This window comes from Sinocyclocheilus rhinocerous, unplaced genomic scaffold (genome assembly GCF_001515625.1).
Source record: "Sinocyclocheilus rhinocerous isolate Xijiao unplaced genomic scaffold, SAMN03320098_v1.1 scaffold1201, whole genome shotgun sequence".
Classification (NCBI taxonomy): Eukaryota; Metazoa; Chordata; class Actinopteri; order Cypriniformes; family Cyprinidae; genus Sinocyclocheilus; species Sinocyclocheilus rhinocerous.
The window spans coordinates 1,864,556-1,879,302 of NW_015654059.1; the positions used below are offsets into that span (position 1 = coordinate 1,864,556).

A 14,747-nucleotide genomic window follows, 5' to 3' on the forward strand; every position below is an offset into this window, starting at 1 on the left:
TATATATATATATATATATATATATATAGCAATGGGTGTATACCAAAATGTCAGGCAGCCTAGATCTCCTTGTGATCATGTGTTTAATAATGGCCTTTAAAGCTCCCAGGCTGTTTGGTTTGTGTGTTAGAGATCATCGGCTGGTAAAGTGCCATGCGGTTTAAGCATGTCCTGGTCACCTCTTTCTGGTTATCCTGCGGTCGGCTCACAAGCACCAGATGGTGGCCTGCATGTCTGAGGGGGTGGGGATGTAAATCTGTCTCTTTTTCTCTCGCTTTTCCTATCTCTTAACTGAGGTATTTGGTGTCATTAGACTGAATTAACCTTTAAAAAGTCTCCTGTCATGATTCATTATTTGACTTTTAAATCACAAAATGTGGATATGATTTACATGTGGATGTTTTTTTTTTGCGTGTTTGTGGGGGTACTTGGCATATGAATAATATGCCCTCTTTTGATGTTAATGCTTCAGTATACTCTGTTGGTTTCACTGACTAAGCCTTAGAGATTTGACTGTGAATCATCTCATTATGGTCCTATATATTCAGTGTGTATATTTAACATAACATAGCCTATACATACATAGTCCTTTGAGATATTATCATATTAGATTTAATATGTCAGTGACAACAGCAAGTATATATAGTAATATTGTCAAGGTTTGGGGTCGGTAAGATTTGTTAATGTTATTGACTTTGAAGAAGTGCCTTATGCTCACCAAGGCTACATTTATTTGTTTAAAAATGCAGTAAAAACAGTAATATTGTGAAATATTATTACAATTTAAAATAACCATTTTGTATTTTAATATATTTTAGAAACACTTTTAAAAACAGTTGTGCTGATTATGATTATTTTTATTGATTATTAACTCAAGGATTATTAAGGATTATTTTATGAATAGACAGCTCGAAACAAACAGCATTTATTAAAAAATAGACATCTGTTTATAACATTATAAATATTTGTCACTTTTGATTGAATTAGTGTGTTCTTGCTGAATAAGTATTAATTTCTTTTTTTTTTTTTTATCTTAATGACCTCATACTTATAAATATCGTCTAATATCAAAAATATCTTAACTTTATTTTATTAAAAAAGAGTTATGAGTGATGCACAATATATCAATACTTTATCAGTAATCATTAAATTCTCGGATGATACAGAATAGATATTGGTCAATATTGGGTATTTACTTGTTGCTTATTTTTTCTGTATTTACATTTAGATTACTTTTGTCATGGTCTAACAGTCACTCAAAGTCAACCTTTAGAAACACTAATAATTTAAATTAATATTCATTTGTTATACTGTTATAATGTGATGCTTACATTTATTTGTAGCATTTAAAATGACTGATTTTAGTTTTTGCTGTTTTACTTTTACTTTATTTAAAAAATATAGTACACAATTTTTTGTCTACCATTTATTGGTTATTGGCTATTATATTTTGGTGCAAAATATTGGTGCATCCCTAGGCTAATTAGTTTGTCTTTTGGGCTGTTTAAATAAACCAATGAGATCTTGAACCAGCACTTAACACTCATTTAACCAATTTCAGAAAAGTTACAGCTTTGAATCCTGAGTAATTCATGGGTTAAATGTTAACTTGAATGCACTATAAATCTCTTTGGGGAAAAAAAGGCCAACCGAATAAATAAATGTGAAGGAGAAAACGTCATTGTTTTCACTGCTCTTAGCATTTTCATCCAAATCGGCTTGTGTGGCAGCACATCAAATAGCTGTGGACTTAAGTTCTTGGTTTATTCCCATGCCTTAGGGCAATCATGGTATATTTTCTTAATATTTCCTGATCCGCATCTAGTTTTCAGCTTTATTTATCACACAAACATGATATTGCAAATGACACAAGAAAAAATGTCCACGCAGTGATTGAAGATCAGGGAGCTTAATAAGGTTTATGCAATGAAATCTGTTCTGATAGTGATGGTTTCACTGTCCTTCTGCTCTCCTCTCATAGCTGCACCAGACATCACGGGGCACAAGCGCAGCGAGAATAAGAATGAGGGTGAGAGAGCTGTCCTCTACTGCAAATCTGTGGGTTATCCTTATCCCATGTGGACCTGGCGTAAACTTGATAACGGCATCAGTATGGTATGGTCATTTTGACAAATGAGTGAATCTTAAATCTTCTGTTTGGTTGTTTTAAAGGGACAGTTCGACCTCTTAGCCTCAAGTTGTTTTAACCCTGTAAAGCACATTAAATAAAAGTCCTAAAATCCTATTTTTTATGGCTCATATAGTATGATATAGTGAGTGCTCGTACTTGAAAAAAAAATAAAAAATAAAAAAATTTTATTCAGATGCCCAAACTAAGCAAAAAAAATATGCAATTTTGGTGCTGATATTTATATGGTCAAAAAGTATGATGAAATTCTGATGGCTTGTAATGTAAATCAATGAGGTTTTATCAGTTTAAAAGACTACTTACATAAAATATCATAGAAATATCAGTTGTCACTCTATATCTCCCAATAAAATGTCTTAGTAAGATTATATTTGAATGTTTAGCTCTGTAGTTTTTATTGTGGAGGACAAAACATATAATGCAATGCAATACAGTGATGATTGAGAGACGAACAAAGAAATGTTCCTCAAAAGCCCGATGATCATATTTAACATGATTTTTCTAAAAAAAAATGATGTATGGATAATCAAGTAAACCTAAGTTACTTTATGTCCAGTAAGTGTTCCTCTTGAAATATTAATAACAATATATCATTTATTCTTACATTTACTTTATAAAACAAAAAGGCATTTTTACAGTTACACTAAAAGGTCTTTAACACTCTCCCTTGTAGTTTCTGTTACTTGAGCTACCTTCAAATATTTATAATTTAATAAAAAGTAAATATTTTTTAATAAGAAATACTATTTGAGCGTATAATCAGTGGCTTTCCTTCCCTGTCTTTCACCTCTCCTTATCTCACCGGTTTTCCTCCCACTCCATCAATCACCCAGGATATTGACAACTCCTCTGGCCGCTTCTTCATCAGCAGCAAGGATGGCTACACCGAGCTGTCCATCATCAACCTAGACATAACCTCCGACCCCGGGGAGTACGAGTGCAACGCCACCAACATCATCGGCTCCAACTCCATGCCATCAGTTCTGCGTGTCAGGAGCCGCCTGGCCCCCCTGTGGCCCCTGCTGGGGGTCCTCGCCGAGATCATCATCCTGGTGCTGATCATCGTCATCTACGAGAAGCGCAAGAAGCCTGATGATGTTCCTGACGGTGAGTTTAAAAGGGTGGGTTACAATCTGTGGGTTATCCTTATCCCATGTGGACCTGGCGTAAACTTGATAACGGCATCAGTATGGTATGGTCATTTTGACAAATGAGTGAATCTTAAATCTTCTGTTTGGTTGTTTTAAAGGGACAGTTCGACCTCTTAGCCTCAAGTTGTTTTAACCCTGTAAAGCACATTAAATAAAAGTCCTAAAATCCTATTTTTTATGGCTCATATAGTATGATATAGTGAGTGCTCGTACTTGAAAAAAAAATAAAAAATAAAAAAATTTTATTCAGATGCCCAAACTAAGCAAAAAAAATATGCAATTTTGGTGCTGATATTTATATGGCCAAAAAGTATGATGAAATTCTGATGGCTTGTAATGTAAATCAATGAGGTTTTATCAGTTTAAAAGACTACTTACATAAAATATCATAGAAATATCAGTTGTCACTCTATATCTCCCAATAAAATGTCTTAGTAAGATTATATTTGAATGTTTAGCTCTGTAGTTTTTATTGTGGAGGACAAAACATATAATGCAATGCAATACAGTGATGATTGAGAGACGAACAAAGAAATGTTCCTCAAAAGCCCGATGATCATATTTAACATGATTTTTCTAAAAAAAAATGATGTATGGATAATCAAGTAAACCTAAGTTACTTTATGTCCAGTAAGTGTTCCTCTTGAAATATTAATAACAATATATCATTTATTCTTACATTTACTTTATAAAACAAAAAGGCATTTTTACAGTTACACTAAAAGTTCTTTAACACTCTCCCTTGTAGTTTCTGTTACTTGAGCTACCTTCAAACATTTATAATTTAATAAAAAGTAAATATTTTTTAATAAGAAATACTATTTGAGCGTATAATCAGTGGCTTTCCTTCCCTGTCTTTCACCTCTCCTTATCTGTCACCGGTTTTCCTCCCACTCCATCAATCACCCAGGATATTGACAACTCCTCTGGCCGCTTCTTCATCAGCAGCAAGGATGGCTACACCGAGATGTCCATCATCAGCCTAGACATCACCTCCGACCCTGGAGAGTACGAGTGCAACGCTACTAACATGATCGGCTCCAACTCCATGCCATCAGTTCTGCGTGTCAGGAGCCGCTTGGCCCCCCTGTGGCCCCTGCTGGGGGTCCTCGCCGAGATCACCATCCTGGTGCTGATCATCGTCATCTACGAGAAGCGCAAGAAGCCTGATGATGTTCCTGACGGTGAGTTTAAAAGGGTGGGTTACTGTCTCAATATGGACTACTGCTGTTAGGCTGATATTTATTTTATAAAAGTGGAGAAGAGATTTATTTAGTCCAAGACCATCCTAAGCATAGTTTGTCTGATATAATACACCTACAATGGGCACAAAAGACACACAGAAACGTATGAATGCATTTTCTTTCTAGGAATTACACTTTAAAATAGGGCTGCACGATTATGACAAAAATCATTGAAATTATAATTGCGATTTACATTGAATGATGTTTTGAATAGCTTTATACCATTGTTTGAAGCAACTGCATGCCATATTTTTATATGAAAATAAACAAACTGAAAACACTCTTCCTGAAAAAAATTTATTGTTTTTCTAAATATTAAGCCTCAAATGTCAACTATACATTTATTTGGGTTCTTCTTTCAATAAGAATTTAAAAAAAGTAAAAATATGCATGGTATTATAATGTTATACTAAAATCAAAACAATGGAAAAACCCTTAAGATAACCTGTAGCAAGCAAAACACACACACACGTGTATATATATATATTTTATTTTTATTTTTTTTTGCGCCTTTGGACGATTACGTAATTGTGGCATCCGTAATTGTAATCACGATTAGAAATTTGATTAATTGTGCAGCCCTACTTTAAATAGATATTGACTAAGAAACATTTTCACATTTTGGTATTATCTCAAGTTTAAAAAAGGGATGCCACTGACGATAAACTTACTGTTCAGTTTGGCATCAGTAAGATTTACTTATTTATTTATTTTAAGGATTAATTAACTTTCTGTTCATTAAAGAATACTAAAAACAAAAGGTGTTTTCAACATTCATAATAAAAAATTTTCTTGAGCAGCAAATCAGCATATTAGAATGATTTCTGAAGGATCATGTGACACTGAAGACTGGAGTAATGATGCCAGCCCAGGAATAAATTACATTTTAAAACATATTACAATAGAAAACGGTAATTTTAAATTGTAATATTTCACAATATTACTGTTTTACTGTATTTTTAAATGCAGCTTCGGTGAGCAGAAAAGACTAAAGGATAATAATTGTCTTCCTATACATCTTACACAGTTCTTACTTAAGTTTTCTCCCACTGCGTCACGAACCTTTGACTCAAGTTTATTGGAAAACCATACACTCTGTTATTTGATCCTGACCTGGTCTCTTACTTAATAATTCAGTCTGAGGCCATCCTGACCAAACACACACACACTCATTGCTCTTTTCCTGTAGGGCACCTGCGTTAGGTCATCTGGACTCTAATCTGATATTCGAGAGAAATATGACTCTGCAGTGTATGGGTAGGCAGTGGGCAGTGAATTATTGATGTGCGTGGAGGTGCAGTCCCACGCCACTTACAGCTCACCTACACTGCATTGCGAGGGAAAACGAGACTCAGTCAGTCCAGCACAATGTATTCCTGCATGCCAATAAATACACTTTAGCCCTGACTTTATATAAAACGAACTCTTTAGGTTTGAAGACTGTTTAAAGCAATGAAGATCGCGTTGGGATTCAATTATTTTTGCTATTTCTTACATTTCATTATTACCAATCGATATTTCTACCAGAACTGGTTTAGCACATCACAAACTGTGAACGTCTTCTTGAGCTACACAGCGACGTTCAATGGGATGTTGTCTGTCCAGCATCGCCACCTAGTGGTTTTCCTCGGTATTTATTTCATCCTCATAGACAGAAACGACGAATTTATGCGTTTTGTTTGATTAAAATGTGTAAAAATACAATGTTAGGTATATAAATTCAGTTACAGCTTCGTTTGTGCTACACATTTTGTGCAGGCGTTTATAGTTAATTGTGAATCACTGCACCATTATTTTAGCATTAAATTACTGGTTATTGGTTAATTAAGTCATTAAGAATTAACAACGTTAACACGTTTCTTTCTCTCTGAATGGCACAACCTAAAACACTGGTAAGTGAAAGGCCTGCATGCAGCTTGATTGAACCTACCTTTATTGCCCATAACCACTGTTCTGCTGTACTTTAGTGTGTATATAAGTTTTGTTTGATTTAGGCTAGAAAGGGTTTTTATTTTGCCTTCATTATTGGAATGCTGTCTGTTTTTTGCTGTTTAACCTTCAAATGACCTTCATTTCTGTACATTTTCTTCACTTGAGTCCGTTCAAATGCAATCATGTTGGCATGAGCATGAGGTTTTTCCTTCTATTTCTTTTCTCCTTTCAATTTGGATTGTTTAAAAAAGCTAAAAATGTGTGTGCAGATATATATATATATATATATATATGTATATGTATGTATAATCTTATGTGTAAAAGTCATGTAATATTAAACATATAGGATCATAGGATGGTTACATGGGTAGTTTTTCACTCCATGGGCTGCATGGTTGTATTTCTTATTAGTTCTAGTACTGTTATATAGTGCGAGCCTTTTAATTACTCACACCAAAACGGATGGAGCGAAGTCTTTGTTCTGTGTTATTGTACTGTGCAACAATATCCTAAATATTGAAAGACAATATGGCATTGAGTTGTTTTTAGCTTCTCAATGCAGTCAGTTTGCGGCATTCATTCAATAATGTGAATATTGTGCCAACTGGAGCCATTACAGCCTCAAACTAAAATTGTTGTTGTTTTGCTTCCCATTCTTCCTAAGATGACGAACCAGCTGGGCCAATGTAAGTATCAGATTTACATTTTAATTAAGACTTAATATGATGCAACTGTCCTAGATAACTGATGCCAGTGGATGTGTAATTTCTACAGAATGTATAGAGTATAAAGAAACAGTAAATAAAGGAAATGTAATTAAATACGAGCGAGTGTAAAATGCTGGATTTGTATTTCGGATTGTGACACTCATTCTGACTCATTTTTATGATCTCACCTTCAAGGAAAACGAATTCCACCAACAACCACAAAGATAAAAACCTACGTCAGAGAAATACAAATTGATTTCATCATTACAAGGTGAGTATTCAGTTACACTGAGAATATTCATATCAGTTGAACACAAAACAAGATTGTAAACAGTGCTTATAGTAGCAAAGAAAACTAAGCCACAATTAAAAATGTAGAAATTACCAGAACGGGTGTAAATGAACAGAATATCATATTTTGTTTTATAATTTCATTGCAATGACTTATGCATTTGGAGTGTAAAAAAACCTGTATATATGATAATGAACTACTGAGACTACATTCTTTTTTTCATTTGCGCTCATATCAAATGAGAGAGTACCGTTTATGGTGATTGGAGACACATGAAAGTAGCACCAGTTTATGCAAGTTTTTTTTTCACAGAATGTGTTTTTTGCATTCTTGATTTCTATGGAAACATGCTGATGGACACTCGTGTCTCATGCACGCAGCATTCTAAAAACGCTACGTTCAAGATAAAAAAAGTTTAACTTTTTAAAACAAATCCTGAGACTGCCCTGCATCTCGCGTTTTTCTTTGTGAACCTGGCTGATAAGCTGACTGATATACAGAGATGCCATGGACGATGATGAATATTAGGAAATATCTGTTTGCAGAATGCCGCGACTGACCCAGTCAGAATCAAGTATTCCAGAATGCCGTGTAATGAATATCAAAGAAGCAATGCTAATTTGTATAAATTAGCACATTTCTCAATCGGTTACTCTTCTGAAACCGCAAAAGCCACATTATTAACCCACTTTTGTCACCACTGTTTGTTGTTTACAGATAAAGACATTCACATCATGACCATATGAATGTTAATCATGAACGGTTCAGTGCACTGGTAAACAAATCAAAGGTGGGGGAGTTAAATAGAAGACCGGAAGAAATGAGCACCCGAGGCTTGCCTTATAAATCTGGTGTGAGGAGGACGAGTGAACAGAACGGAACCGGATTCTGAACATTTTCTTGCATGATTGTGTTGCGTTTTCAACTTTTTCCATGTCGGGCAAAAGTACACAAATAATAATTGCATGCAAGATAATTACTGTTTGATACAGGCTTTTTTGTTTGTGTATTTATGAATGACTTCTGTTCAAGCAAGCCTTTAACTTATCGCAAATATGCCACCATGATTCTGGTATGACAGTTTTTGTACAGATTATCATATTACTGTATACCATTTGGGCATACGAATCTATCAATCAATTAAGGGCTTTGCAAAATGTCCTGCCATGTTTAATTTGTACATGCATTGTACATTGATGTATGAAATCACTTGAAATATCTATAGTTATCTGAATGTTCTTCATACTGATGCACTTATCTCTTCAAATATTCTTGCAAACCAGTGACTTAATTTTATACTTATGTACCTTATCTGTCTCTAAGTCTACACGGCTGATTGCTTTTTATGTATGCATAGTGTACAGCATGGCTTTTATTCTATGCAATATCTATACATACAGTAGAACAACCCTTTTTTTAATGTAAGCTTTTGGTTGTGTATAATTAAGCTTTAATATTATATGTTAGCAGAGTGCACTGTTCAAACCATGAAAATCAATCCACATGGTTTAAAACATCACTGCATGAGCTCCTTACACATATAAAGGGTCTACTACGTCAGAATGTGAAGAGAAATAATATTATCTCCATTGACCAAGGCATATACATGTCATTTTTAACAATTAAAATATCCTAAATCAACTGTGTTGTCCTTTTTATAACATGACGCGTTATTTTATTTTAACAGTTCAGCCTAAATTTGATGAAAATGTACTCCGGCCATCCAAGATGTATTTGAGTTTGTTTCTTCATTGGAACAGATTTGATGAAATTTAGCATTACATCACTTGCTCACCAATGGATCCTCTGCAGTGGATGGGTGCCGTCAGAATGAGAGTCCAAACAGCTGATGAAAACTTAACAATAATCCACAAGTAATTCACCAATTCTCAGCTTTTTTGCTTCACAAGACATTAATTTATGGACTGGAGTCGTGTGGATTATTGTGATGTTTTTATCAGCTGTTTGGACTCTCATTCTGACGGCACCCATTCACTGCAGAGGATCCATTGGCGAGCAAGCGATGTAATGCTAAATTTCTCCAAATCTGTTCCAATGAAGAAACACACTCGTCTATCTTGGATGGCCTGAGGGTGAGTAAAAATTGCAGCATATTTTCATTTTTGCGTGAAATACTACTTTAATATGAGTTTCATATTACTTTAATATGAGTAATAAATTTAATTATCGGTAATTAATCAGTGTGCATATGCAAACAAAATCATAAACTAGCAAAGAAGGACACTTGCAAAACATTACAAGCTAAAATTATTCAAGCCTTTATTCTGCTTCAGTATCAACATCTTTGTGTGGGTGTTTATGTATTAAAGGTTAAAAAATCATCCTAGCATAGGGTTGGCACTGTTACGCTTGCAATCCTAAAAGAAATATGTCTGTGCACCAGAGGGGGGCATTGCTGACCAAGGCTGAATCTTCAGACCCTCTAAACACTTAACGTCTCTGGACCTTTATTTCCACTCCCCCCACCCTCTAAGTTTTCATTTATAGACATTGCACCAAAAATTAGCTGTGCAATGGTCTTTGGATGTGCTATTTCCATAAGTATTATCATCTACTCTCATTATTATACTGTTCAGTTTAAACCATATGTCTGTGGTGTAAATATGCATTGTATTGCATTAATGTGTTTTATATAGCACATTACTACAAAATAGGGCATTGATGTGTTCTGCCAGAAAGATTTGAGAGGCATTTTAAGATGAAGCTCATTAATATGACCTGCACACTATAAATCCATACAAATATTATAAGGTGAAATTAGCTGACTGAGTTACAATGGTATTCAGACAGCAGGTTACCATACAACAGAATGAAAGATGATATTTTCATACACACAAAAATCAAATCCACACAGAATAATCTCAGAGTCGTTTCTCCACCATAGCCATAGGGACGGATGATTCCTGGAAAGGCAGTGTTTGTCACAATGCATTTTCTGCTCAAAAGGCAGAAAGTTCTTTGCCCAGGCACTTACAGATTATAGTGCCATTGTTCTCTCAATATCTAGTTTCATCAGATCACTTGGTACCCTGACTTCACCATCTGACATGTTATGTTGTATGCGGACCGCACAGTAAAAACCATGATATTAGATAAAGCACAGTTGTTTTAAAACAAGGCTGTGTGTTATATATATATATATATTTTTTTTTTTTTTTTTTTTTCACATTGGTTGTCATAGTAATGTGTGGATAATGTGTGAAGATTCAGGGCATTGTGAGTTCCACAAATCTGAACGCATTATTTGTAAACTGACAGTTAAGATGTAAAATTTACACCATTTATCATCTGTAATAACACTGTGTTGCCACTAGAGGCCTGTAAAGCCCTATATAAAATAAATACAAACAGGTTTGTGCAATACCTAGTTGCTAAGAAATTGTCATCACACATAAATTAATTTGATTTGGATACATGTTTAGATATTATCAATGGCTACTTTTTGTCTTTATCTGTTTTTGTTTAGTTGTTTTGTTTGTTGTTGTTTAAAACGTTGATTTAAAGTGTCAGTTTTTACATTATTATTATTATTATATATAAAACCCTTTAGTACCCCAAACTACATGTAAACATATAAACCCTTAGTACCCCAAACTACATATAAAAGCTTGATCAGTCACATAAAAGTAATCAGAATGCAGCTACTTATTCATCTTTCTGAAAAGGCCATCATAGCTGTTGTCCCCACTAGACCTCTTCATTAGCATAACTAGCAACGCTATCTTGCTCAACCAGCTTCACTAACTACTGGTTCGCAGCTAGACCAACACCAAACCTGAACAGCATTTTAGCAATGAGGATGGATGTCTGTCAGCCATACAGCCTCTGGTCTAACCTAATATTTCCTCATCGCGTCTCTTCTTCAGAAAACTCCACCAAACTGCCTGAAGATGAATAATAGTCAAAATTATCCCCAAATTCTGGCGTCCCAGATAACAGTCAACTACCTTTAAAAACAATTTTTTTTAATTGACATTAAAAGTTAATTTTATTATTTTATTGTGTTGTGTGAATAATCCACAATAAAGTGACTTGTTTTGCCGCTTTACGTCCGATACTGATGCTAAACAGCGTTCCAGCGGCGAACTGTTGCCATGGTTACGTTCTCCAGCGAACGCGATTTCAACTTTTGTGATTACAGAAGCGTTTGAAAACGCTGTTAAACTGTATTAATCATTACGTACAACGAATAGCCTACATACTTGTATTTCTTATGACTTCCTCGCACCCTGCAAGTCTGATCCTGTCAAGCCAACTGATAAACAATACCCAGCTGTTAGCACGGAACAATACCGAATTCTTTTCCATAAGGCATCATGACGTAATAGACTGAATGACGTAAAAACGCCATTCAGGAATGTTTATGTTATTATTGGGCGAAAATACACATCAACAAATCATTTGATGAAGACAGGCATGTCATGTAAGGTTTATTTATTTGTTTGCTACACCCCTAACAGTCGGTTTAGGTGGTGTGTGCTTATTTGCTGTCTGCGCTTCTATGGCAACGTAATAGATTATCCGTCCCCACGCATGTTACCACAACTGAACTGGACATCTTTTGCACATTGGATTACTGATGTGTCAGTGGCCGGGGGCTTCGCAAGTGCTGTTTAAAGAGTAGTTTGAAAAGGAGGGTGTAATGATTTGTCATTGAGACGCGCGTCAAATTGTTTCTCATTCAGACACGTCCGTCCGTCTTCCCGCATCCAGTGTGCGCGCTCGGTGTCTAGTATTACAGATGCAGCGGGATGCATATTTGTGCATTCATATTTTTGACGACCTATTTTCCAGCCTGCGTCTCCTCTCAGATGACACCGACTGTCATTTGTTCTGTTAAGGTGGTCGATCACAATGGATAAGGTGCATTCTTCCATGCGCAAACGGCTCTATAGCTTGCCACATCAGTTTGGACACAAGGGTGCTATGACTCGAGACGGCGAAGACAGCGACAAGGGCACTCGGAGGAAAAGTGTCAAGATGAAGCATCTTCCCTCACCCTCCTCCACGGGGAGCTCTAAAGGTGTCAGCGAGGCCAAGAGCGGAGACGCGGAGACCGATGTGGGGAGACCCTTCAGAACCAACGTGAACGGCGACTGCCGGAGGTTCAGAGGCAGCCTCTCTTCCATCACCAGTAGGCATGCTCCAGACACGGATCTGGCGGAGCAGAGGTGCCTCATCGGGGATGATGGTCCCTTGGAGCAACCCGGACCTGGAGAGAGCCAGGGCGCGCAGGGCGGTCGCGGCGACGGGGCACAACAGGCGCCCTCTGAAGAACAGTCGACTTTCGTAAAGTTGGAAGGTATCGATCAAATCATGCCGGACGATGAGCGGTTGTATCAGGCGGGCTTTATGCACAGGCAGTTTGGCGCGATGCTTCAACCGGGGGTCAACAAGTTCTCGCTTCGAATGTTCGGGAGCGAGAAGGCGGTGGAGCGCGAGCAGGAACGGGTCAAATCTGCAGGCTTTTGGATCATTCACCCATACAGTGACTTCAGGTAATCCCATGTCTAATTATCCGCTATGCAAATATTCCCACTTCCATCAGGCCTCCAGCAAGGAGCTCTCCAAAACGAAATAATTCTGTGCTTTGCTCACATGTCTGAGCAGATTAAATACAGCCCATTTGTCTTTTCATAGTTTTGTTTTAAAAACGTCTTGCTCTGTCCTTGAGCTTGCCGAGGATATTAAAATCAGGCCCAGTCTGTTGCATTCACTAACCTCACCTGCTCATATTCACCTTTTTCCTGTTTGAATGACATTGATGCCATCCACATATTGCAAGGGCAAACAGTGTCACCAACGCCACCTGTCTAGGAGTTTCTGTGATTGTTTTGCATTCATTGCGTGAAACTTTCACTGCACCAGTAAGGGAAGTCAACTGTAATCTCTAGCTTTACTGCATAGAAATAAGTCAGGCAATCATATTTAGCAGTTATTCTCAGGCAAAGCTGCTGTTTACACTCAAACAGAGCTGTCCATTTCTGCACAGGCCGGGAAATAGGGTGATCAAAATGGGTTAACATGACGAACGGGCATTATTGGGAGCAAACATCAGAGAGGATTACAACAACACAATTTATTTAATGGCACTCTGGTGGCTGAACGGTCCAAGTTGGAGGGGGCAGTGCTAACAGTCAGGTAGCTGAAATGGACCACATGGCCTTTGCACAGTCAGGATGGCGTGTAAGCCGAGCAGTTATGGGTTTCTAATCAGCGATTTCCACATTGTTTTGATATCAGTTGAAATAAATGATGTGAGATCAGGGTCATAACAGTGCAAAGGAGGACAACGTTGAATCAACACCATAAATGAAAATTCTGTCATCATTTACTCACCCTCAAGTCACCTGTATGACTTTCCTTCTTTGCAGAAGATACAGTCCATACAGTGTAAGTCAAACCATTTTTTTGTGTTTTGTTTGGACCCCGTTGACTTCCATTGTATTTAAACAAAAAACAACCAAATATATTTTCAAAATATCCTCTTTTCTGTTCCACATATAAATTAAAGTCATACAGGTTTGAAATGACATAAGGGTGAGAAAATTATTACAGAAAGTACTTTTTTTAACTACACTGTTGTAGTTGTTCTACACAGATTTTTTCCCTATACACTGTAATTTTTTTTGAAGTTGTAAATAAAACAAAGATTATTGGAGTATGTTTTACACAAAAAAAATACTATTTCAGTCTTTCTACTTCAAAATGTAACATTTAATTCAGTGTCACCCGCCAATTTTGTATTATTTGTCAAATTTACTAACAATTTCTTAGCAAAAATTGTTTCTTCACCAAATATTTTAGTGCACTTGAAATAAATGGTGTAGAAACAATTTTCACTCAGAAATTGCTAGTAAATCACAATTAATTACAAAGAAAAGGAAAATAACACATTGAATTAAAAATCAAAATTTTGAAGTAGAAAGAGTAAAATAGTATGTTCTTGTACTCCAATAATATTTGTTGAGACAAATAATTTTTACAGTGTAGAAAAATGGAAAAGGTACTGGTAATTAAACCAAGACATTATCTGTTACATTTCATGTACCCCTAAAATACAAGACAATGCAATTTGTAATTCAAAATATGAGTAAAACACTTATGGAAAAATATCAATATGGAAAATCATATTCATACTAATGCAATACATTGGACCCTATATATATTTTTTTTTTTACAGATTTTCTTAGAATTTATTAATTTAACTTATACTGGCAAAACCATCCAAAATGCTTATGTCAACTTAAT

General features: G+C 36.0%; 1 protein-coding gene across 3 annotated transcripts in view; it reads left to right on the plus strand.

The window, feature by feature from the left end:
- LOC107716746 (neuroplastin-like) overlaps positions 1 to 8,531 on the plus strand; it is a 20,736-nt gene extending 12,205 nt beyond the window's left edge. The window contains exons 4-9 of one of the 3 annotated variants that reach the window (XM_016523292.1): positions 1,982 to 2,062; positions 3,289 to 3,341; positions 4,211 to 4,484; positions 7,141 to 7,162; positions 7,379 to 7,454; positions 8,193 to 8,531. In XM_016523292.1, the coding sequence (XP_016378778.1) occupies positions 1,982 to 2,062; positions 3,289 to 3,341; positions 4,211 to 4,484; positions 7,141 to 7,162; positions 7,379 to 7,439 (491 nt within the window). In that variant the 3' untranslated portion in view covers positions 7,440 to 7,454; positions 8,193 to 8,531. Of the gene's footprint in view, positions 1 to 1,981; positions 2,116 to 2,982; positions 3,257 to 3,288; positions 3,342 to 4,210; positions 4,499 to 7,140; positions 7,163 to 7,378; positions 7,455 to 8,192 lie in introns of those variants that run through there. The other 2 variants (XM_016523293.1, XM_016523294.1) reach the window with 2 other exon arrangements.
- Positions 8,532 to 14,747: the final 6,216 nt, after the last annotated feature.